This window comes from Crotalus tigris, unplaced genomic scaffold (assembly GCF_016545835.1).
Source record: "Crotalus tigris isolate CLP2741 ecotype Arizona unplaced genomic scaffold, ASM1654583v1 scf7180000017590.881132, whole genome shotgun sequence".
Taxonomy (NCBI): domain Eukaryota; kingdom Metazoa; phylum Chordata; class Lepidosauria; order Squamata; family Viperidae; genus Crotalus; species Crotalus tigris.
Window position 1 is genome coordinate 527,054 of NW_024096496.1, and position 22,699 is coordinate 549,752.

General features: G+C 45.7%; 1 protein-coding gene and 1 long non-coding RNA gene across 7 annotated transcripts; one reads left to right on the forward strand and one right to left on the reverse strand.

The window, feature by feature from the left end:
* Positions 1-455: 455 nt before the first annotated feature.
* SIX2 (SIX homeobox 2) lies at positions 456-15,839 on the reverse strand. 2 transcript variants are annotated; one of them, XM_039363386.1, is made up of 2 exons: positions 14,650-15,839; positions 456-4,410 (listed from the first exon to the last, which is right to left on the reverse strand). In XM_039363386.1, exons 1-2 carry the CDS (start codon positions 15,213-15,215, stop codon positions 4,107-4,109), a joined length of 870 nt encoding a protein of 289 aa, XP_039219320.1. In that variant the 5' UTR covers positions 15,216-15,839; the 3' UTR covers positions 456-4,106. The 2 variants fall into 2 exon arrangements, with proteins under 2 accessions (XP_039219320.1, XP_039219327.1); XM_039363393.1 differs by having other exon boundaries at positions 14,656-15,835.
* Positions 15,840-17,115: 1,276 nt separating this feature from the next.
* On the forward strand, positions 17,116-21,699 carry LOC120317096. Of its 5 annotated transcripts, none has more exons than XR_005559134.1 (4): positions 17,116-18,929; positions 19,627-19,683; positions 20,402-20,807; positions 20,941-21,699. It is a non-coding gene; the product is annotated as an uncharacterized LOC120317096 (long non-coding RNA). The 5 variants fall into 5 exon arrangements; XR_005559137.1 differs by having other exon boundaries at positions 19,627-19,672; XR_005559136.1 differs by having other exon boundaries at positions 17,117-19,672.
* The last annotated feature ends 1,000 nt before the right edge of the window (positions 21,700-22,699 follow it).

A 22,699-nucleotide genomic window follows, 5' to 3' on the forward strand; every position in this document is an offset into this window, starting at 1 on the left:
ATTTGGCCTCATTCCACACTATTTTTCGGAATAGGCCCAGCTTATTTTTGCAAGGTCAGGAGCAATCCTAGTTCAGGGAATGGTTGTGGAACTGTGCTAAAGCAAAACCATAGTCAAAAATTAAAAACTGACCTTCAATCTTACCATCATGATCACCAACGGTGAGCTTACCAGTTTCTTTGGCAACACAAAGGCTCATGTTTTAATCCATGGGAAAAGTTTCATTCATGATTGAAAACATTTTGGCTGATAGCAGAGGTCAGGTCTCTACGTCCTATGTATGACAAAAGTACCATTGATTTTTATCAAATGGAAATTTCATACCTGCATTGGTGGAGATCAACCCTACTGAATTTAATGGAATCTATGTAAACCTCTTCGGGATTGCAATATGGCTTGCACTAATAATTTTGGCATATTTTTGCTGGAATGGAAACGCTCTGAGTGAGGTCACATTTGGTTAGTATTTATTTATTATTTATTAGATTTTTATCCTGCCTTTATTACTTTATAAGTAACTCAAGGCAGCAAACATACATCACACTCCTTTCTCTCCTGCTTTCCCCACAACAACCCTGTGAGGTGGGTTGAGCTGAGAGAGAATGACTGGACCAAAATTACCCAACTCATTCCTGGTTTTTAGGCCAGCACCTTACACCAAACTGGCTTGTAACGTGGATAGAAATCACCAGGGAATCTTGGGGATGGTCTAGGTGGGAGAACTAAAGTGGAGAAAATGGCCTGGAAAAATAAAGTTATGAATTATTTTTGAATTGTTGTGTAGTAAACATCACAGATGGTTCCATGAAATCATTGGGTCTTGAAGAAGATACTTTTCATTTAACTCTGGGCTGGTTTCTGGACTCCAGTATCCAACTTAGCAGGAGCAAACATGGAACCTTTTACTACCTAAATTGGTCAGTTCTCTGGGCCCTGATACCCTTTTTTCCATTCTCTCCCCACCTCCTTTCTGTGTGCTTCAAATATTTCTCACTGGTTTTTTTCCCCAACATTGGAATTTACATCTTCAGACCCATTTTCTCCTCTCTTTCTCTACACTTGTCACCATCGTTTTCAAATTGTGTTTTTTTGGGTTGGGATGGGGTGGGGGAGAGAAATAAAGTTCACCTTCCCCCCCCTCAAAGAGGACTAGGACCCTGAGCATTAAAACCGGGATCTGAAAAAAAAAAACGTAGTGAGCACAGAAGGGAGTAGAGACGAGAGAAATAACCAACTGCTTTGCAATTTGGAAGCAGATCTGGCGATCAGTGGATTGCGAAGAGTTTCAATAAAATGGTTATGCAGCGACCCGAGGCAACCCAGGAAAAAGAGCCAAGCCTCTTTCCGTCCCATTTGGGGAAACTTCCGCTTCCTAAATGATGCGGGTCCGTTTCCTCGGGAATCTTTCATTTTCCTTGAAGAAATTCTGGGAAAGATGGCCCGGCCACTGAAGGTTGCTACCGCTGTCAGGAAAGCGAGCAGGGAGTGGTCAAAAAAGGCAGCGTGGTCGAAGTTGTTTTTTGAGGTGCGGAAACGCGGGCGATTTTGCCACACCCAGCGCACAGCTCTGGTTGTGTTTCGCTACTTCTTGAGACCATCTTTCCCCAGAGCCCTGCCCGGCTACGCTGCCCAGAGCGATTTGTCAATTTGTTATTGACTTGTTTTAAGCACTGAGAAAATCTTAAAAACAACCCAGAGAGCCGGTAGCCGGCTAAACACGAAAGCCTTCACTTCTCGCATTATTATGCTGGATGTCTCGATTTTATTATAAAATAGAAGCAGAAATATCTTTCCAAAGGCGGTTTTCACAGGATAGAAACAATACACAAAATTGTAGGGAGCCTGGCTGGCTAGGGAACCGTCCTTGCCTTTTTGGGGGGGTGGGGGGGCGTGGGGGGAGTGAGAGCGGCGGCAGCGGCGGCTTCTAGAGCCCTGGAGAGACGGCTGTCATCAGGCTCGCTGTTCGCCTTGCTTGGTTTGAAGGGGTGTCCTGGTGTCTGCGTGGGCTAAACCCAGGAGGAAATCCAGGGCTCGCCTAAGACTGGATAATGAAGCACCTTGACTTAGGTTGGCCCCAAAGCTTCAAGGGGAAACACTATTAGTATGAGTATTAAAAATAATAACGAGCGGTAGAGGCTGTCTCAAAGTTAAAATGTGCAAAACGCTGTCCAGTGCCTCACCAGGAACCTCCTGGGAAACTCGCCTTTGTTCCCATTTTGCAGATGAAAGAACTGAGACGGAAGATGTTTGCAGTGTCAAGCAGCTCACCTTTGTAGCTACTGGATCAGGTGGAGGCAAGATATCTGGCTTAAGTGATTTGTGGATGTTGCCTTGTCCTCCCCACCTAAATGTTTGGGTGGGTAGCGGTAGGGAAATACACAAGGCAAAAGAAGCCCATTTTCCTCTTCCCTTCAATCAAGGTTCATGTATAGCACGGGTGTCAAACTCGCCACGTCACGTGATGTGTCGCGACGTGTCGTGACTTTTTTTTTACATTGCCGGAGCTGGGGTGGGTGCGGCCTCCGCATGATGCAACCGGCCCACCGGCCGGCAGTTTGACACCCCTGATTATAGCATCAGCTACAAGGGAGATAGTATTATCTGGAGGAGGTCATGCTTAGAAGCCAGGAGCTTTTTACAAGCTGGTGGTACTACAGCGTTTGAACAGCTAGCATTGGCATATAGTACAATGATCACAAATGTTTTTTCTCTTCAAATAAGTTAAGAGGTGTGGCTTCTTATTTATATTGTTTATATCTCACTTCCCCCCCCCCAAAAAAAAAAACACTCAAGGAAGCATACAGGATACTCCCCCTCCAATGTTATCCTGACAACAACCTTGTGAAGTAGGCTGGCTAAGAGAGCATGGCTGGCCCAAAGTTATCCAGTGTGCTTCATGCCTGAGTGAGGATCTGAACTTGACTCTCCAAGTGTCTTAGTCCTCTACTCTAACCACTACACCATGTTATACTCTCCCCTTTTCTCTACCAGGCCTTTTGATTCTGCCTTAGAAGAAAAAGTATTTCATAAACTGCTGTTCACAAGCTAGATGAATTCTCCAAAAAGGAAAGATTGGCTCTAGGATGAAAACAAAATGTTGCCCTATCACTCTGATCCTGGAAGTAAGCAAATAATCCCATTCTTTGCAAAAGAGTCGCAAGGTTTCCTTATTTCCAGCTGCAGTACGCTGTAAGCCTGATGGAACCATCAACCCGTCAATCAGCCTCTGCATCTGATGAAAGTAGCACGTGGCCTTTCCATGGCCTCCCTCCAGAGGTCATTGAACTAGAATTCTCAGCAGCCTGCACTCATCCTGGCTGGGAAGAAGCAACAATCTGAAGAGCCAGATCTGCCTTAGACAAGAGTCTTTCATTAACATTTCTGCGATTACATGGGCAAGTGATTGCTGCCACAAGCAAAAAAATAAAATAAAAATGGATTTAAGATTTGACAAATTTACGGCAGATAAAACTATCTGTGTTGCCCAGTTACTAAAGCCTTCAGATTTAGAAGTAGTATAGCATGGGATGCCAGTTGGTGGTGGGGGCAATCATAGGGGTTAGGGTTCCCAATATCCTGTTGGAATTGATGGAGCTTTGGCCTCAGCTCTTCAGTTCTCAACAGCTTCATGAATTGATCCCTGCAGATCAGGTTGAGGCACATTTACAGAGGCATGTTAAGAAGTTGAAATCCAAAGGTGGGTTGGATCTTGTGCAAGAGGCTGTGTGGGCTGAGACTCCCGGCCTTCATTCTGTCAAAGCAACAGCTTTTACACCAACCTCCACCCCATCCTCCCTCCCTTCCTTCTTCCTACAGTAATGTCCTCCACTTTTCTGCAGTGAGTTTCACCACATCCTCTTAAGATTTAAGTCATTGGGCAGCTTACAATGTCTCTGAATTTACAGTATGCTCCAGATAAAGTAACAGTCAGCTGCTCGGCAATTGATCCAAAGTGAAACAATGGATCATTTTTTATAGATCCTTGTAAGGTTTCAGATCCTTGGTTTGTGGAACAGAGGAATTAAGTGGGGAAAAAGAAGAAGAAGAGGACAACCCAGATGAAGAGAGCCTGGGTTCAGGGAGCATGGTAGGTTCAGCAAATATTTTTAAGAGCCCAGATCGACCAGATTTGAAGACATGGAGTTGAGGATGGAGTCTTGCAAACTGTGATGATGCAGAGGGTCCGCGCTGGGAACTGGAATGGCGCTAGGACCCTGAGGATGGCCCAAGCTGTGGAGAGGTTGTAAGCCTGGGTTTGAATTGAGAAGTAAGGCAGGGCTGGAGGAGGAATGATCCGGGGTGCCGGAGGGCGTTTTCTCATCTTCGGAACTGCCCAAAACTGTCTTATTGCCGTTGAGGGAGGAGGAAAGCGGATTGTGGCCATTGGAACTGGAATTTTCATTGTTTTCCCTAAAAGGGAGGGGGATGGGAGAAAGAACAAGGGAGAGAGAAAACATCAGATTGTAAAAGGACACAACATAACACCCCTCCCTCACGTGCATCCTTAATAAAAGTACAAGGTGCTGAAATAGTATGTTGTGTGTGTGTGGGGGGGGAGGAGATACCATTTGCTCATGGATTGCATAGTAGAGGCACAGAATATAAATCACCGGTCAGCCTGAAGCCAAGTATGGTTCTTTTCTCCCTACCCCACCTGCGTATAGCACTGAAATAGTTTATTTTTTTAAAAAAAAAAAAATCTTCCAAAGTGATTTATGGACAAGAATAATTTCATTTTGTAGAACATTTTTGTTTGCTTCAACTTAAATGTGAGGGTTTTTTTTGTTTTTTTAAAAAGGGAGCAGAAAGATGGGGGCTCCAATTGTCATGGCTGTCTCTCTTGCAGGAGCCATGGAGAATATAATGTTTCAGATACAAATTATTGCCACCTTTTTGTGGAGGCATATATCTTTAAATGCCTTATCCCAAATTAAGTCAATAGGATACAGTATGGGATATAGGCTAAATAGGAAAGGATGTAGGTTAAATTTCCCATAAACCACTTTGAGATTGGACCTAAGCATTCAAAAAATGCTAGGTAGAATCAGCAGTATGATGGAAATTGTAGAATTTGCATCAGCTGTAAATGATGGGAACTATAGTGGAGGGCTGGAGAAGCTAAGCTATACCATAGCTGGATTTATATACTGTGCCAAACCATTGTGTTAACCATAGTTTATTGAATAAACTACATTTACTGAGTTCACAGACTAACTAAACCATATGAAATATACTTTAACATCACAAATGTTAAATTCACACAGCCAGAACAAACAAATTATATTATTTATTGGTGCTAGGTGTAAACTAGGCTGGCAGTGAAATTATATTTCACTTTATGCCATCATCATTCTAATTTTCCTTTGTTAAACATGCCATAAATAATAAGTTCACATACAATTCTAATCCACATAACATGGTTTATAAGCCATGGCTCATTTCACCCAACATATTAAACCAAAGCCAAACAAACCTCAGTATGCCTTATTAGTGTGTATGTGAACCCAGTCATCATTTGTTAGGTGTATCTATTTTTAAAGAATTATTATGAAACTAGCCTACCAAACCTAAATAATAAACAATCTTCTAAAAAGATTAATGTTGTTTTTATTTCAATAGATATATGTCTAGATAGCAGCCAAGGCTCTGTATTTCCTTAACTTAAGGTCTGTTTGGCACAGCACCCATAAGCTGCTTGCCTCTCATGCTGAAACTCTTGGGAAATTAAGCTAGCTTTATATATTGCTGTCTAGATTTAAATCTTGTTCTTCAGCTTTGGCGGCTATGACAGTCAAGTGCTTTATTTGCATGATGGCTACCATGGACCCTGGTTTGTGGATCCCTTATTCCCCTCCCCCCCGCCCCTATATCTGCCAGACAAGTGAATGCCTGACACTTTCCTCTCCAAGAGTGGGTCTTTGAGGACATATGGCTTCCACTGATAGACTTTGAGCCCCTCTCCCTTAACTTTCTCTCACACTCAATCCAGCATGTATACCCATGGGTGAGGGGTAAAATAAAACACTCCCTATTACTTGACTACCAGGGGAAACTGGCAGAACTGTTATCCATTTACTTGGGTTTTTTAAACAAAAAACAAAAAAAGGCTCACCATCAGTGATCCTGACAAAGAGAGAAAAGGCGGTCCTTTCACAATCTACCAATGCATTTGTTAATAAAGCTACTGTTTTTCACTGGTTCATGTGGAGAAGCACATTCAAAAGTGGGCAGGCAGTCCAGTGGCCCAGGACAAAATGGCTGTGGTAGGCCATCACCAATTATCGGAAAGGAGGGGGCATTCCCCGCCACAGGACATAAACAGGAAATTAAATGCAGCAGGGAGATATGTAAACATGGCTTGGCCCAGCAAAAGGCACTACTTTTGAAATGGAAGGAGAAAAGATTGCCTTCATATGGGCTGACTACAGACAAGCTCATGAGCCCTAATTCTCACTAAAGTTCCCAGTAAAAATGAAGACACAGAACTAGGCCAAGATGGGTCTGGGATCCTGTGGACAGTGACCTGAAAGTAAGTATAGGTAGTCCTCAACTTACAACAGTTTGTTTAATGACCATTCAAAGTTACAAGGGCACTGAAAAATGTGACTTATGACCTTTTTCATATTTATGACCATTGCAGCATCCTCATGGTCACATGATCAAAACTCAGATGCTTGATAACTGACTTGTTTTTATGATGTTTGCAATGTCCCAGGGTCATGTGATCACCTTTTGTAACCTTCTGAAAAGTAAAATCAATGGGGAAACCAAATTCACTTAACAACCATGTTATTAACAACTACAGTGATTCACTTAACAACTGTGGCAAGAGGTCACAAAATGGGGCAAAATTCACTTTACAAGTGTCTCACTTAGCAACAGAAATTTTGGGCTCAGTTGTGGTCATAGGTTAAGGACTACCTGTACCACTGAGAATACAACTTACAACAGTTCATTTAGTGGCCATTCAAAGTTACAACAGCACTGAAAAAAGTGACATGACCATTTTTCAGTTATGACTTTTGCAGCATCCCCATGATCATGTGATAAAAATTCAGATGTTTGGCAACTGGTTCATATTTGTGTCCTAAGGTCATGTGATCATCTTTTGCAACCTTCTGGCAAAAGGTTGAACACGGAAGTCAGATTCACTTAACAACCAGGTTACTAACTTATCAACTGCAGTGATTCACTTAATAACTGAGGCAAGGGAAGTCATAAAATGGGGCAAAATCCACTTAACAAATATCTCACTTAACAACAGAAATTTGGGGCTCAGTTTTGGTGTAAGCCGAGGACTATCTGCATTTACTCTGGGAGTCGTAAATCATATTCACACTTCTACCAAAGGGATTGAAAATGAAAAAAAAAAGCAACGATAATCATTAAATGATTCACACCCATCTTAAACAGAATGGTTCAGATTTCATTAGGTTGGCAGTCACTCCCAGACCTAGGGGCATTTGTATAAGACATTAATCTCTGAGAGAGTATAGTTCTAGGAGCCCGGCTCTAACGCTGCTGGGGTACATTAGGTAATTAAGATGCCGCGGAGTTAATTTGCCTTATTCAAAGACATGAAGCAGGCCGTATCAAGGAATAATTATAACCCTTTATATTAGCCCGTCATAAGGTTAACTTTCACGGTTATTTTTGATCTCCACCACTCCTTAACGCCACTTAAACGGAAAGTGTTGTTTCCACGCTAATTTCCGGCATGGCATACTTCGCGCATGCTCATTTCCAAGAATGAATGCCCGGTCTTGAAGCCGTGCTGGAAACGGATTCACGTCAACTTCCGCAATTCGTCCTTTCGCTCCTTTGAGTTCTTCCAAGCTTACGGCGGCCTCTGAAAAAGCGGGTGACGCCGATGCTCGATATGGAGTCTGAAGAAGTAGCTTTTTCAGGCGCTTAGGAAAGGCCTGAAGTGCAAATAAATGCCAAACTTGCTTTTCCTAGATATGTTTTCTTTGAAACAACCCCCGAGACGCCGACACTCTTCGGCTTTAAGTTGGTAACAGAGGGTGACAATGTGGGAAATGTGATTTGCTGCCCATCTAGCTGTTAATTTTGAAGAAAAATGCGGAAGAACGGGGTAAAATTTTCGGAGGGAAGGAATAAAAATCGGGTTTACAGAACTTGTGCCTGCAGCTCTTCGGGCCCTCTTGGGTCTTGTAAACAATTTTCGTCTGACCTAGGCGAGAGTGCGGCAAAAGAAAACAACTTCTTTCTTTTAGCAAGGCGGGCAAATCAAGGCGAGGAGGAAATCGGGGAGGGAATGAGCCCTGATGCACCCCTGGAAGGGAAGTCGCCATCTCTTTGGCGATTGCTTCGGAGGGTTCCCAAGTTTGCAGAGAGGCGCGTGCCAGGTAAAGCGGGGGGGGGGGGGATTTCTTCTTAGATTTAGCTCCGCAATTGTTTAAAAGCGCATTCCAAGGTATAGAGGCCCAGCGAGGTCCAGTTTTTGTATCCGAACATCAGTGGTTCCAAACCAAGCTACGGTACTATATCAAAAAGAAATATATTGTAGAAAAACAATCCAGTTCTAGGTCGCTTTGCTCAAAGAACCCTCCCACCGAATAGTGCCCTTTAACGCGAGTGTAGGCAGACTGCGGTTAAAGGTTGCGTTCTTCCAAGTGGCTCCCTTGTAGTTAGCCATGGTTTACTGAATCAATCCATTCGCTGGGTTCATCCCACACATTAAATCACAAACACATCAGGTCTTCTGGGTCCCAAAACACGCTAGGTGGCTAAGATAGGATTGATTCACTAGATTGGATCAGAGCGTGTCTGAACTTGGTCTAGAAGTTTTGCAGTTTTGTAGGACTCGAGTTTTAGATAGGCGAGAACTGCATGAAATAAACAGATTCCCTTTACTAGAACTGCTAGTAAATCAAGCAAATTCTCTGGATTAAAGCTTCCACCACCATAAAACACTTAATATTTCAGGTGGCACAAGCCTCTGAAAAAAGCAAAGCAGGATGTCTTTAGAACTGGAGGAAAAAAAATCAAAACAAAGTGGGAGGAAAGGAGGGATAAACACACAGCTACTGAAACTTTTCGGTTCAGCTGGAAATCATTAGTTCCAGCCAATAATGGGCAGCTCCCTCGAAAGCCTACTGGTCCGAACTTAAAATCCCGCTAGAAAAGACCACAGATAGGCTTTTTCAGAATAGCCTTCCCGCTCCAGTTCATGAGATACTGATGAACTCCCTCTAGGAGAGGCTTCCTTCTTGGAAAATGTGCTTCAGATTTTGAAGGTAATTTCGGCAGTTGAGCTGACTGAGGCTGATTTTGAACAACAACAAAAAAAGGAGATGGCAAAATTCAGCCCCTTGGAGGTCAACTGTATAGCGGTTGACCTCAAAGGCGGCTGACGGTGGTTCCTGGGTATGCCGACCGTCCCGTGTATCTAAAACGCTTTCCCCAGTGGACGAAGGCGCTGCCTCAGAGACAGAGGAGCGTTCCCGAGTTCGAAAATACCCCACTGCATATGTATCTTTTTAAAGGCATGTGGGTTACTGACATTATGTGTATCTGAACATAACGCTTTCTAATTCGCTTTAAACCCCAAAGAATCCCTTTTTTAAAAAAATAACAGGATTTATCGATAGTCATAAAATTAATTGGATTCAAATCCAAATCACTTACTGTATAAGGTGGCTAAGAAAGGGAGCCCGATCCAGTCTAATGCACAGTTTAGGTCAGCGTGTTATATAGTCGTCATAACGAAAACAAGAACCTCCAATTTGACTGCACTTAATATGAAGAAGAAAAAGCTGTGATTTACCATCTGATGCGGATCTTGTGGCATATTTACTCAAAAGTAAATGCCAATACTTTCAGGAGAGCTTGCTCTTAAGCGAATAATCGTGGAATGTAATGTAATGTAATATTATTATATTCTGTGATTGTTATAAGGCTGTCCCCACAGACTTTCTTATTATCCCCATGCAACAGGGAGAACATTCTGATGAGCTCAGAAAGGCCGGGTACAATTCATCGGAGTTTTAGGAAGTGTTTCAAATAGGGCCGAAAAGTCTCAAATTCTTCGATTAAACAGAGGAGGAATTGCCTTTAAATGCGCCTTCCAATACCGTACCCCTATTTTCTATCCAAGACCCCACAAACCTCGGGTGCATATCTTCCTCCTCACTCCTGACCTCCAAAGATTGTGTTACCAAAGTTAATACTTACTTAACAAAAACGGGGCGAAGAGGGGGGGGTTAGGTGGTAAGGAAAATTATTCACATGACCAGAGAGGAAGCATACCAACTATTTTTCATTTTAATTAAATCTAAAAGTAAAGAAATCCTAGTTTTTGCCTTAGTTTGTTTTTTAAAAAACAAATCTTCGGAGGTTGCAGCCCCGGTGCCACATTTTGTGGTCTCCTGCCATGAGACCACAATATCCTTCTAATCTTAGCTATTGGCTAAGGCTCTCTTATGAACTATCCTGCAAGTAAGTTCTACATAGCAGTACCACTAGTACTACGAGAAATTTTATTAATTATAGGACACTTCCCCACTGCCCTTAGTCAGATGAAAGAACCTCACTGGTCCGGGGAAGGCAGCGTGGGGGGGGGGAGGCTTTGGGTTGATGCCCGCATCCCTCTCAAAAACAGACCACTTTGTTAAGGGACCACCCTGTTTTGAGAACTCGAGGTAGAGCATATGGTGCTTTTCCTACTGGGAAAAGCACCATATGCTCTACCTTTTGGATAGTCAAACTGTGCGCCTGCATTATTGTCCTCCGGTTGGGGCTGTTAAAGATAATGTCTCACCAAGACCAAGTCAGCCCGGGCAGCCCTCCTCCTCCACCCAGAAAATAAGCAGCCCACGTCCATCTAGGGAAATGGCTGGCATGAGTTTGAACCTAGTGCCTGGAATCCGATCCAGTCTAACTTCCTTTATGCCCACGCTAACCCTACCCTATAGGTAGCCAGGGCCATCAACTAAAAGCAATGCCTTCTTTCTCTTTCCCCCCCCCCCCGCCCCACCTCCAGTTTTTGAGATCTCTAACTTCAAGTCTGTTTCTGCAGCCACGTAATCAAGGTGGTTAGAAAGGATTGCCCTGAAGAAGCCTCTGCTCTCCTGGGTCGCGGGGGGGGGGGGGATAGGAATCCTCGCCTGAAAGCTCCACTTCTGGTCAAGTCAAGTTGTTTATGCCCTGCATCCAGGAACAGACATTGGGGTTGAAATCTGCAGAGGCTGGAGATGAACCATCTTTGCTGCTTGCAAACAGAAACCGTTCCTGTCTGAACCCTGATAGCCACCTGCGATTCCTCCCCCATCACTAGGGTGGTCCATATTTGGCCACTCAGGGAAGAGCTTGGTCTGCATTCTTGTGTGTTTTTCTTCAAGAGTAAAATCCTTCCCAAGAAGCACGCAAGGGCCCACAGACCTTTGACATTCTAACACATTGGGATGCAAAGCCCACCGGCTGTCATGAAAGTCGACCTGGTAGTTGCTTGTGTGTTTCAGCAACTGCATTTAAAGTTTTACAACCCTCTTTTCTAAAACGTGCAGGATTGACAGGTGTTAAATGGTGGTTTCTAGTTAGGACTCTATTATTTTCTATCAGTGTCACTTCCCAGGACTGTGCCTCTTTTCTGGGAATGGGTGCTATCTGTTTAAATAAGTGATTCCCCCCTCCCCCATCTACCTTTACATATTTGTCCAACTCAGTACAGCAGCTCACCTTCTCAGGAGAAACCACCACCTAGATTTGTGCTCAGCAACTGCGGACTGCAGTACAGAGACTAGATCCAATCTATCAAGCAGATAATACATTTTTATTAGCCCCAGATGTTGGTGGGAGCTGGTACTTGTGCTTTTGATTTTCTACCAATATTTGGCTCGTTAGAAAAGTATCTTTGCCTTTAGTTACTGGATGGGAGGGTGCCAAGAATGAAAGTAGCCAGGTCCCTGGCTACTTTTAGGTCAAATTTATTTCTTTTCCGGGAGGTTATGGTACAAGAATTGACATTTCCTCTCTCTGGATGTGTGAAGGGCTTTCTTAATTGCACTGGGCCTCCTGAAAATAAAAAGGCAACCCTCCAAACTCTTTATTATTTACATGCATAAAACACACGTTTGGCTGTGGAGTAGTTGATGTAGCCTGATGGTGCTATGCAGAGTTTTCTCTTCCTGCCTGCACCTGGTTTTCTAAATCAGTATTTAAAATATTTTCAAATCAATTTCAGCCACAAAGGGAGGAGAGAGAAGGGGAGGGGAGAGGCAGATTCAGAGTTTACCGAAACAGTAGTCCTCAGGGCAACCCCTAGAAAACAGCTGCAAGTACTACAAGATTGGAAGAAGTAGGGGCTCCTCCCCCACAATGAGCTGGCACAACTCTGGAAACTTTCCTTACCCGACTTTCTGGCCCAGCTCTTACTCAGAAGTCTAACCGAGGTGAAATAAGTTATTTCTGAAACAGGCCGAAAGGAACTTCAGAGCAATCTTTCTCATCAGGCCACACTTTCCAATAAGAGCATCCAGGGCTTGAGTAGGCAGGCATCGAAATCTGCAGAATAGCAAGCTGTCTTGTCCCAAACTCTTCTGTTTGACCCCTTCGAAGTTTGGAATAATTCAGACTTCTTTAATCCAACAGTTCCTTAATCCAATTATGAAGGTTGCTTGTTGGACTCTCGGTGCTATGTGAGTTTTCCCCCCCCCCCTCTTAACTTTTCGGCCTAAAACTCTCCCTGTTCCACAGTGTTTGTGGAGAGGGGGTTCTTCTTGCTGCTTTCAGGAGACGTGGCTGCTTATGACATCTTGGGGTGCCTGGGGTGTCTTTTTCTCTTTCTGGCAGAATCTCAGAATCCCAAACACTAGATCTTGGAAGAGAACAAATCTAGCGAACAAGCATTGAGGGACAATTTTGGACAAAATCATCTCCCAGAAGATAATTTAGGTCTGGGACCAGCCTAGGTGCACACTGAAAGTAAACCAAAAAGACTCAGAGGGCTAGCCAGCAGTGATTCTGGTTGCAGTCTTAAAATCTTAAAAGCAATCATCCAGGCCAGGCTTCCTGCCGGTGGAAGATCCCAGGCCCCTGCTTTGGCATTGCTGTATTAGAAGGGCAAGTTCAGTGGAAAAGAAATAGGAAAAAGAAAGGCAGGCGGGAAGGGAGGGAGGAGAAATAGTTTTCCTATAATACCCGAATACTGTATGAAGGGCTTGTATTGTTCCTTAGAAATGAATAGAACTTGTTTGTGTTGATATTGTAGAACTTTGGGGACTCTTGACCCACTATCACTTGATCTAATGTCTGGAAGCTCCTTCCTATTGACGCGGAAGCCAGTCTTAATGAAATGAAAGGAACTTGCATCCGGATAGATAAGCCCCCCCCCGCCCCCGCAGTACCGAAACTCCTGGGAGTTTATTTTCAAGAAAATTGTGCGCAAGCAGGTGTGTTTTTAAAGGATGGAGTTTGATAAAAAATTAAGTCCAATGACCACTTATTCAAATATACACCTCACTTCCCACTAAACTGACATCTAAGAAAAACGCGAGGGAGTTTGTCACTGGAAAAAGCCAGGGGAAGATTTAGGAATGAACCCCCGGACGCTATTCAATTATGCTCATCACTCTGGATTAAAATATATAAGGGATGGCGGGAGGGCACTTTCCTCTCTCCCCCCCCCAACTCACAAATACCTCCTGAGAAAAATACAGTATTCCATTCAGAGCTGGAGATCTCTCTGCCTCATTTTAAAAGCAGCGTGCATACACCGACAGTGAAGTACTATTTAGACGCAGATACCAAGATATTAAAAACACGTGGTTTTTTTTTTTTTTTGCTTATTGTATTGACAATTGGCTAAATAAGGGTTTTTCATACAAACCAGCGCTTGTGACAACTTGGTCGATGGCGATCCATTTGTTTCTCAGTTATAGATTTGGGGGCATTGCTTTCTCTCACACTAAACCCACTGTCATAATTAAAATAAAAATTGAAAAGCTACATCCTTTATAGCTCCTTAGAGCAGCGCAGGTTCATTGACCTCTATGGGTTTTAATTCTGAGCTGGCAGAAGGAAAGGCGGCCTTAACTGGCACAAATTAGACTGTTTCTTGTCTTTTGTGATGTTAGGCTAGATTGAAAATTAGAGACACAAATAAAAGGAACAATGCCAGTTGGCTTCCTTCCTTCAAGGAAGTTCTTTCTAATACTCCACTCCCGTTCGTTGAAAACTTAACTTCCATATCTACTAGACTAGTTTTCCGAAGACGTGGCTTGGAATCTAAGTCGAATCGGGGATATTTATCTTGGCCACAGCCCGATTTTGCTCTCGAATAAATCAAACTGGTCCCTGCGGTAACCGATTCCCCTAGGCGTCCCCCCTCCCTAGACTAACTTTTCCAAAACTTTTTTTAAAAAAGAAAGGAAAAAAAAAATCAGTGCAGACAGAGAAGCCCTGTGTTCCCCTTCTTTTGTACTTTTCCCAGGCTGCGGGTGCCTTCCTAAATCGCAGCCCCGAGCCCCCCCCCTCCGGAGGTTAGTTCGGAAGGGAAGAAGGCTTACTCCCGGGCCAACGCAGCGCACTTCGGTCCGGAATGAAGTAAGCCTTGCACATCCCTTCCCGACCGTCTCCGAAGCAGACCCCTTTCTGCAGAGAAGCGGAAGGGAGGACGGCTCTACTTACTCATACCTTTCTTTGGCCTCCGCCGCCCGGTCCCGCTGCCTCCGGTTTTTGAACCAGTTGCTGACTTGGGTGGTGGTGAGCCCGGTGGCCTCGGCCAGTTCCCGCTTCTCCCTGGGGGACGGGTATGGGTTGTGGGCGTACCATTCCCGCAGGACGCTCCGGCTCTTCTCCTTGAAGCAATAGCTGGTCTCCTCGCCATCCCAGATCGAGCGGGGCAAGGGGAACTTGCGGCGGACCCGGTACTTGCCGACTGCCCCTAGGGGTCGCCCCCGCAGCTTCTCGGCCTCGATGTAGTGCGCCTTGAGCCACAGCTGCTGCAGCTTGGGGTGGTTGTGCGCCGAGAACTGGTGGCTCTCCAGGATCTTGTAGAGCTCGCGGAAGTTGCCTCGGTGGAAAGCTACCACGGCCTTGGCCTTCAGGACGCTCTCGTTCTTGTGAAGGTGCTCGCAAGCCGGCAGCGACCAGAGGAAGCGGCCCAGCCTCTCGATGTTGCCCCCTTGCTGGAGCACTTCGCACACGCAAGCCACTTGCTCCTGGGTGAAGCCAAAAGTGGGCAGCATGGACATGGTGGCGCGTCCGGGAAGGCCCTCCTGCCGTCGCCGCCGGCCCTCTTATCGTAGCTACCCTGGCCGAAAGGGGGCAGCCGTCCGGACCCGGCGCCCCGCAGGCACCGCCGGGGGGGGGTGTAAAACACCGAGGGGGAGGCGGTCGGGGGGCGCGCGGGAGCCAGCGACGCTCGGCGCCAATGGGGAAAGGGCTCCGCGAGGGAGCGGCCAACCACAGCGAGCTCGAACGGCTGCCTTCCGAACGAAAGCCCCGGGGCTAGGTCAGCGCGGCTGCCCCTGTCCCGGCCGGGGCGCCCATGGAGCCGGAGAAGCTTCGCGCGCGAGGGTGGCTCCCACGCAGCGCCCGCGCCGACGCCCCACCTTTGGGCTCCGGGTTTGTTTGTAAGTCCCCGAGTTCCGACCGTCAAACTTTGCGCCTCTATTGTGTGAGAGACGCGGCACTTGCAAGAGTGGAACTTTCACTCTCCCCACCCCCTGGCCGGGCTCGCAAGTTCCTCTCTCGCTCGCGCGCGCGCTCCCTCTCTCTCTTCCCCCCCTTTCTGCCATAGGATCGCTTACATGGAATCAAGTCCTTTAAAACCCCGCTTCCCCTTTCCTTCTTTTTCTCCTCCTCCTCCTCCTCCTCCTCTCCTCTCCTCTCTTCCCTTTCTCTTTTCTTTTCCTTACCGATTCTTCTCTTCTTTAACCCCCCCGTCCTCCCCCCCCCCTTTCTCCTTGCTCTTCTTTGCCTCTCTCCTTCCAAATGTTGTTCTAAACTGGCATGAAAAAGTGATTAGCCACGCAGTGATTGGTCCAGTTATCTGACTCGGGGACTGCCAGGGAGAAGACAATAGTTTTAATCAAATTATTTGCCATGGTGACGCTGTCAATCAAAAGTAACCGGATCTGTTATGAGGTGGCTCCCTGGCTCAGTTGACAGATTGCTGCGAGCCACTCAGAAGCGGACTCTCAGAGCTGGACTGTTACTAAGTGGGAGTTGGGGAGTGGGGGGAACGAAGGGTGTGGGGGAGGGGAAAGCAATATGCGTTGTGATTGACACTGCAAAACACAGAGGGAATGGGTTCCCCCGAGATCCAACCTGGGCTGGTTGCAGACTGACAGCGGGGGCACTAGAACAACGGCAGTAACCCCCCCTCCACCGGCAAGAGCCCCCTCGTTTGAGAGCTTTTCACCATTTCAGAAATTCCAACTTGGGGCGGGTGGGGGAATTGTAGGAAACCTAGGAGCAGCTCAGAATTGCTGTAGATTTGGGTGGAAGCTCCGGTGGAAACGAAGAATTTCTTACTGCCTATTCACTTATAAAAAGAATCTTTATTTGCATACAATGTAGTAGCCCCTTCACTTTTTCAAAAAGCGAAACCACAGTATTTTTCAAATGTACTTTCCCTTAGTTTACAGCTTAGGCTGCTTATTTCAAGACAATTTGGAGAGTCACTAAGTTGAATCTTATCATTTCAAGCTGCAATCTCTCCGCTTGCCAACCCCAGCTTTCTAAAATTATTTTGCTTTCAAACACAGTTGCAACCCTGAAATAAAAAGGAACGGAGATATTAAGTCATTGTTTGCAGAGAAACTGTGCCCTCCACCCACTACACACATCCTTGAAAATTGCAGCGTGGTGGGTCTGTAAAAACAAGATGGGCGTTGTATCAGATGTGTATTTCATTTATTTAAATGCACTGATCTAAAGATAAGTAGTAAAAAAATAATGTTTCCAAAAAGTTAAGATTAGGATTGCAGTTTAAGTAACTCTCAGACACAACTGCCCAGAAGTAAATCCACTGAATTCAGTGGCACTTTCTTTTAAGTAACCCTGCCCCCCCCCCAAAAAAAATCAAGCCAAACATTAAAAATATAGGCGCCAGTCCTGCCTAAAACGACAGTGGGAAAACGACTTTTGAAAGACCAGTAGAAAATACAGTGGTTCGTTCTTGCTTTGTTAGAAACTTCTCTCAGCGTTTCTTGACGAAGAATACTTTTTCCATCTCTCTCGCTCTCCCTCTCCCTTCCCCTCCCCTCCGTTGTTTAAAAACCGCACACCTGGGTTGCAAGGGAGAGAGCGCAAAGCAGCGCAGTCCACCTATTCAGCAGAGAATACCCACCTACACTAAGCCGCTATAACCGAGAGGTCGTTTCATTGCGACAGAAATAGAGATACCGGTGCGCTTTTTCTCTTCCTAGTTTTATTTTCCCACTTCTTTTAATTTCACCTCCTCCTCCTAAATAGAAAGTGGTGTGAAAATGATAGGAGATCAAAAGAAAAGAAGCTGATGGGCATCTGCAAATGGGTGTCAAAGGCAATTTGGAGGAACAAGTGGGTGAATTCAGTTCTGGTAGGATAATTGGGGATCTCAAGCTGCCGGCGTTCCCAGTCCCCCTAAACCTTGCTACCAACAAAGCGTTTCCATTGGTGGCTTGGTGTCCCTTGTCCCCAGCCTTAAGTCCTGAAAAAATACACAGTCCACAATTTGATCACTGGGACCGACCTTTCCTTTCTCGGCGAGCTTACTAGCCTAATTGACAGCTGGCGGCGGTTGATCCAGAGTTTAGTTGCAGGAAACGTTCCCGGATTCCAAGCTGACTAACGGGTTGGTCCCTCAAATCCTACTCCCCGATCCTACTGCGCATAGCTGGTTATAACGAATGGAGTGGGGGGAAAAAAGCATTCTGTCTATGCTCAGCAGAACTTTCGTTAAATACTAAGCCCCCAAATCCTGGGCTTGCTCGCGCAAGATAACAGTCGAGGACCTCACGCTAAGCCCCGAGACTTAATTCCCGGGGAAACCGAGTCTTAGGATAGCTCTATTGAGAATAGACCTATAGAAATATAGAATAGAAAGGTCTATTGCCTTTCTCAGCCATTGATGGAGGGGCAAGGAAGAAAACCGAGAAGAAGCCCTGCCATCTGAGCGACGGAAGGCAGGAAGACGGTGCCGGCAGCTGCTTTCATGGATCTCCGCGGATAGCCAGGCAGGAGCCCGAAGGTGCGCTAAAACCTCCAGAACTCGGACAACTGGGCAGGGGTGGAGAGATTAACAAGCTCAGCTATGCCCCGTCGTGGTGCACTAATCACGTAGGAACCCCAAAACTCCGACGGAACCGGGAAAACAGCCCGGGGCGCGGGGTCCAGGGGCCGCTCCAAAGTTTATATGATAACTGAACGCTTTGATTCGAAGAGCAAAAAGCTTCGGTGACACCTCGGCTTTTGTCAAGAACGACCTTCTCGCTCCGAAGTCGAGATTCGGCATAAACGTTTTTTTGCTTAAAGGAAAAGTTTAGATCTTGTTGGAAATACTTTTTTTCTAGCACTCTGAAAAGTCGTGATTTGAAAAAAAAAATAAATGGAAAACTCCTCGGTTCCCCCCCTTCCCCCGGGGTACGTCCTCCACTCCGGAGCCTTTGGGTTACTCTGAGAACTTCACTGTTTGATGCGCCCTATCATCCGGGTTTATTTCTCCGACTTCTGGAGATAGTTTTTAATGGAGTGGTTGCCTCCACTTTCCTTGCCGTAACCTGACTTTGGGACTCTGACTCTCGTGTCGTTTTATCAGGAAAGGGGCTATCGATCCCAAGGGGTTACACCTCTAATCAGCTGCTTTCAAATCGAAGGGTGAGCGCAGCAAACAGACGCGAAGGAGTTAGGAGACGAAGCTTTTCACGCCGACTGCACCCCGGCTGCGCCTCCGGACTGCACCGCGCAGAAGATGGAATTCAGTAAGATTTATCCTCCATTGTGTGAGGACCGTTTGGGGGCCGGGGAGAGAGAAAGAAAGTCTCTCTGTCCTAGGAAAGGTTTTATGTAGTCCAGTTGCCTGCATTTACCTAAATCGCGGGGTCCCACCAAGCCGACAGAGGATAAGGAAACGGCTCTTGCCATTGAAATAAGCGGAGCTCACTCTCCGTGGAGAGCTGCTGTACAAGACCGAGTTGCAAGGTCTCGCTGAAATTAATTAGGCTGTGGGGTCCGATGATTCCAAAGTTACTAAGCTGCTTGTCTAGGAACAATAAAAAGCAGGCAAAAGAGACACGAACAAACGGGAAGCTCTTTAGTTTTAAGGCGCCAAACCTCAACAAAACAAAAATACAGCTTGGGCGCTAAAGGTGTTGTGTTAGCTAGCAGAAAGGGGATTACAAACACTTAGGCTGATTTTGGTGGGACGGCGAGTAGCCATTATATTGCACTAGACATCAACGTCATTCTAAGAGCTTTACGTTCCAATGTCGCCCCTGAAATGAATATTTACGGTAGGTGGCCACCGGCAAGCCCTTCGCTCGCAACCCCATTTTCCACCCGTGGTTAAAGACAACAGAAACTCGTCTTCTCCACGGGTTTGCAAGAACTGCATAGTGAATGTAGGAACGAAGCCTTCCAAACACTTGGAAACACAAAATCCATCTTCATTCCCCTTAGACTGAAACGCCACGGACCCAGAGACAGACTCCAGAGTGTCCTCGGAGTACGGAGCAGGTCCTTTTAAACTGGAAAGGAGCAGAGATGTAGAACGGCGGTCTCTCTCTCTCTCTCTCTCTCTCCCTCCCTCCCTCCCTCCGTCTCTCTCTCTCTCTCTCTCTCTCCCTCCCTCCCTCCCTCCCTCCCTCCCTCCCTCTCTCTCCCGCTCCCTCTCTCCCTCCCTCTCCCTCTCCCTCTCTCCCCCCCTTTCTCTCCTTCTGCTCTTAATGGTTTCTTGGACGCGACTTGAATTCACTTGCTCCGATCCGAAAACCAGGGCAGCTGAGAAGGGGGGGGGGATCGTAATTGGGAAGGGGCGGGGGGGGGCTCATAAGAGAACAGCAGCTGTTCTCTCCTTAGCCGGAAGAGACGTCAGCCGCTCTCTTGGGGGCCGATTGAAGATACTCTCCTGCTTCTGCATCACCCTGGGAAAAGCCCCCTCCCCTCCCTATGGGAAAAACGGCGTGGACTCCTTGATCCTCTCGAGTCCGGCAGAGATTTATTCGCCACTTTTTAACTCGGGGAGGCAAAAACGTCGCATCAAATCCTGTACATTGACTCGATTGCCGAAGTCATTGATCGCGCGAAGCGTACAGACAGACCCACTCGACCCCGTCTTTTGAGAAATGCAGAACATCTGGGGGGGGGGGACAGGAAAAAAAAAAATCAGAAGGCTTGGGCGAAAGAGCGTAGATCCCAAATCCCCGGGACCGATCCGTTTCTTTTGAATGTACAGATGGCGTCTTCCGAAGAGGCAACGCAAGACGGGACTCAGCTGGACTAGGCTCAAGTCAGAGAGTGGTGGAGTGAAGTTTATCAACGTTTTTCGCGTTCCCGTTTTTCAATGCTGTTCGGCTACTCGAGCCAAAAATCCAATTATGGCCACCGGTCAGTGTCCTGGCTCCTTTCCGGATTAGGACCTTTCCGTCAAGTTGCTCTCTCTAGCATTTCGGGAAGTGAATTTTCATCTGGAGGGGGAGGAATGAGGGGCTTCTCTGGTCCAATGGCGATCCGCAGAAGGGACCGTTTGTCGAAGTCTGAGGCTTTTGGGTCTCCTTCCCATTAGTCCCAATGAAAAATAGCAATTTCAGGGGAAAGCGCCGACAACCACAAATACATGCACCCCAGGTAGCAAGTCTGCAGTTAAGTCTACCGCAGGGGTCCTCAACCTTGGCAACTTTAAAATGTGTGGACTTCAACTCCCAGAATTCCTCAGCCAGCTTTGCTGGCTGAGGAATTCTGGGAGTTGAAGTCCACAGTCTTAAAGTTGCCAAGGTTGAGGACCCCTGGCCTACCGCATCTGAACTGTCAAATAGTGGTAAAGAGCCCTCTTTGCTTCCTCCTTGTGGTCGCCTGGAGTTTTACAGCACCAATTCTCCACTCTATTTGCATTTGGACCGAGAAATGCTTCATAGATATTCAAAAGTACTTATTTCTATAAGAAAAAAACCAAAAAGGAGGTGTGTGTGTGTATTGGAGGGGGAGGAAGTAAAGCTTATTCACACGCCTTAAATTATTCTAGAGACTCCTGTATATTGAGCAGGTGGATCATAAGAACTATTCAGAGTTTGGCGAATTGCAGCCAAAACCGAAATTCTAAAAATTGGCACTTGAATCTCTGGGCTTTTTACCTACGCAATAACAATCAGTAAACTTTTTAATAAATTAAAGGGCAGTTAAATCATCTGATGTCTAAATTTGTTTCAAAGAATGTGTTTGCTTTTATTCCAGCTTTCCTTTAGGGAAATCAAGGTAGTGTTGGATAAAGTTGCACGCTGACTTCTCCACCAGAGACACTGCTTGGCTCCAGCAGTCTGCCTTATTTTCACTTAAAGTCAGTCCAGAGTGCTCTCTGCTAAACCAGACTGTTCGCCGGATTGGGTCTATCGATATCCCTGCTAGCAGTTTGGGGATTGTAAATTGCTAACAGGATTCCAGGCTGGATGTAACTAAAACATCTCTACATTGTTTTTGTTCTTGATCTTGTGCCGATTTGCTTTTGGAAGAATAAAACGGATATTTTTGTCTCTTAAATGAAAGACCATCAGGATAACCTCTAATCATCAAAACTCTTCTTTTGAGAACCACAATTCCATGTTATCCTTTAAAATCACTTACATTGGTAGCTTCTTCTTCAAACCCATACAGTTAATAGTTACAACTCTTAGATGTGTGATAGCGTTTCCATGCTTGTAGACCTAGCCTTATTAGCAGCCCTAGAACAACCATTGGAGGAAAGGGGCAGAATGCTTATTCAGTCCTGAAGTTTCAATGGAGTACTTTGGGACCTTCAGCGCCCTTGAGCATACCTACCTCACAGGGTGATTGAGAAGATAAAATGATGAGGAATGTGTGTGGAAACTCTTCTGAAAATCTAGGGCTGAAGGGCAACATGTGTGTGTGTGTGTGTGTGTGTATGTGTGTGTGTGTGTGTGTGTGTGTGTGTGTGAGAGAGAGAGAGAGAGAGAGAGAGAGAGAGAGAGAGAGAGAGAGAGAGAGAGAGAATGAAAATAATCCAGCAAAATGTTTAAGCTGGTCAGGGAAGAATTTTCAAAAATTGGTCTAGCAGAATCCCTCAGGGTCTTGTTTTTGTGCATTGAAGTTGTAGGAATTGAAGGCATCTTTTGTTCTGGATCCTGCTAAATTTCAACACTTAAAACAATTTTTATAGCAACGGTTAAACTAATGTACTCCGTAGCAAAGATGATGACTGTGAAGATTATTAGCAGGGCTGATGATGTAAGTTCTAGGACTACACAGACCCTGTTCTAGGCATAGTGGAGGAGTGATTTTTTTGTTATCGAAATTGAACAGCTATTTTTCAATAGCCAACATAACTAGTTGCACTATAATTCCTCTAGTGCAATGTTTCTTACAGATCAGTAATATTGGCACAAAACCCCTGCAATTCCAAGGAGCTTTCAAGGATTGCCAATCTTCAACAAAACCCAAAAAACAAGCATTTTTTTTAAATATAAGAAAAATAATGAAGGAAAGGAATCCAAGCCAGACAGCCCATACCCCTTTTTCAAAT